Here is a 2,696-nt window from a genome sequence, read left to right as displayed (position 1 = left end):
TCTCTCTCTCTCTCTCCTCTCTCTCTCTCTCTCTCTCTCTCTCTCTCTCTCTCTCTCATAATCGTAAACATCAAATGAGATTTTGACAAAACAAAATTATGAAAATTATTTTGTAAGCCAACATAACTCATACAGAAATGATGGGACGGGTGAAAAGAGTTGTAAAACGGTCTACAACATAAATAGGCTCAAACAAACGACAGTCCCTTTACTTGTGAAGGAAAACAAAATAAAACAAGAAAATAAATTTTTTGAAGAGGATAAACACAAATTTCAGAGATAACAAAGAATCCAAGGAAAAATGGAAATATGATCAAATCTACATAAATTTGGAAGTCAGCTGATCTATGGATCACTATACAAAAGAAATGGTCCAAACAAGACGGGGGGAGACATAAACATTTCTACCGAAACTCTATATACTTACGAGCTGTGACTCACGTATTTATTTTAAGGCTTAGATGGTTTAATCTAGAAAACTTAGATAGGTTCCGCTTATTGGAGATAAACATAAAGTTAACTTAGGAGTTAAGTTACACCAATCCTAAGTGAATTAGGATTAGGAGAGTTAGACCTAATGAGTTTAAGAATATTATCTCTATATAATAAGATGCAAGAGTGTTGCATAGATTCTGTGAGAGTTTAGAAATTGAGTTTGAGAGCTTGAGTTTTTTGAGTGTTTCTTAAGCTAATAAAGAAGAGTTTCTTTATATTGAGTTCATATAATCTTTAGACTTATACCGCTACCTTTTCTTATTGATTTCTGTGTAATTTTGCTTCCAGAAGAATTCTCTTGTATGGTTATGTCTCTCTAAACATATTAATGTGAATTCGGAAAAAATTCTAGTTTCTTATAACTTATTTTGTCAGATATTATTTCCTGATTTCTTGTCTTTGTTACTGCTATCGCAGAAAATCCAGATCCCGTAAAATGTGTGAGTTTTGACTCCCACACTTTGTTCGCAGAAATCTATCTTATTAAAGTAGAAGTACTTTAAGCTTGTGTTTGTCAACATAGATCACTGTTAAAAATAAAACATAGTGCTGGTTGGAAACATGGATAACAGTAAGTTAGAAAAAAAAGTAATGAGCTTATGCTATTAAAAAAATTGGAAGTCCATTTTTTTTTTTTGATGAAATGTTAAATTTATTGATCATAGTAAAAGAATGTATTTACAAGATTCACATGGCTAAAGAATAATAACTAGAGCTTTAAGTGAAATGGGCTCCAAACCATCTACAAAGCAGATCCTTCAACTTCGGCTTCAAGAAGTATCTAGTGGATGAGATGCGGTTTCGCATTGCCTTGTCGACTATACGAGCTAACTGATCCACCGGTTTTGAAGTGTTATTGTGCCTCCTGTCGTTTCTCTCCCTCCAAATATAATAGATGGTAACCTGAAGAACCATTCTCAGTAATATAAGCGTTATCCGATCATAGGTACCAGTCTGAAGGCGCAAGATAGTGATGCCCCAATCCGGATCAGGCTCAGCCCCAAACAGATTCCCTACTACCTTGAGCCACAGTGTGTAGGTATAAGGGCATGCAAAAAAGAGGTGGTCTCTAGTCTCATCTGGCTCACCACAATAGAGACACCCTTGCGGACTACCCCACTTGCTAGTGCGATGACCTGTAGAGAGCCTATCACGGAAAGCTAACCACGTGATAAACGTGTAACGGGGTACACGTTGTGGAAACCAAACCAGCTTACTCCATGGCACTTTGCCCTTGCGACTTCGTATCTGTTGCCAAACTTCAGCGGAGATAAAGCGATCACCATAAGAGTCAGGTTCCAGTTTCCATTTCACTCCATCAGCTTCATGATTCAACGTTATGGGAGTCGATTTGATATCCTGTACAAGGGCAGCAATTTGCTGATCCCGACCGTCCCTTAGCCTCCAGACCCCATCAACCAACACATCACAGATTCTTGCATTTCTCGTGATCCCCATTTTCTGAGTTCCAAGAGCACCAGTAATCTCTAACAGTCGACCCTTCGGAAACCAAATATCAGTCCAGAATCTCACCAACTGACCATTCCCAATGCTCATTCTTATGTACTGCTATGCCAAGGAACGATATCTCAACAGTTTTCTCCAATTCCACGAGCCTAAGCCTGTGTCTTTTACATCCCAGATTGTCTCACCCCAAAGCAGATAACGCTTAACCCAAGCTCCCCAGAGAGAGGGAGATTGAGTACAGAGTCGCCAGATAAGTTTTAAACTGAAAACCGTACTCACTTCCAGAACTCTACGAATTCCAAGACCACCCTCTTCATAGGGGCAGTAAACTTCTGACCAAGCAACTTTGGAGCTAGAAGTACTATCTGGAGAGCCACTCCATAAAAACGCTGAACACATACTCTCTATGTCATCGATGCAAGATTGAGGGAGACAGAAAGCTGCACACCAGAAATTGGTAATACTAGCAATGACTGACTTTATCAACTGTAATCTACCTGCAAAAGCAAAGGCCTTGCTAGTCCAGGAGAGAAACCGGTTCCTTATTTTTGAGATCAGCGGCGCTTAATCATCCTTCCCCATCAACTTTGTAGTGAGAGGGAACCCCAACAGGTAACGCCAAGATCGACAGTCCACACACAGCTGCTTCAGATTCGAGCTCCTGCCTCCCCCTACCCGCAGCAAAAACAGTAGATTTGGCTACGTTGATCCTCAGTTCTGACATACCCGTAAAC

General features: G+C 39.7%; 1 protein-coding gene across 1 annotated transcript; it reads right to left on the bottom strand.

Annotated features, from left to right (window-relative positions):
- Positions 1-1,212: 1,212 nt before the first annotated feature.
- LOC106324058 lies at positions 1,213-2,052 on the bottom strand. Its single transcript, XM_013762082.1, has one exon. The coding sequence runs from the start codon at positions 2,050-2,052 to the stop codon at positions 1,213-1,215; it is 840 nt and encodes a 279-aa protein (XP_013617536.1).
- Between the last annotated feature and the right edge of the window lie 644 nt (positions 2,053-2,696).

The sequence above is a fragment of the Brassica oleracea genome, chromosome C2 (assembly GCF_000695525.1).
Source record: "Brassica oleracea var. oleracea cultivar TO1000 chromosome C2, BOL, whole genome shotgun sequence".
NCBI lineage: Eukaryota > Viridiplantae > Streptophyta > Magnoliopsida > Brassicales > Brassicaceae > Brassica > Brassica oleracea.
The sequence above is the reverse complement of the archived record's forward strand: the minus strand, read 5'-3'. Positions and strand labels throughout refer to the sequence as shown.

Bases quoted from the DNA above. Each gene is read 5' to 3' on its own strand.
- LOC106324058 (XM_013762082.1), bottom strand. From the start codon at position 2,052: ATGAGCATTGGGAATGGTCAGTTGGTGAGATTCTGGACTGATATTTGG.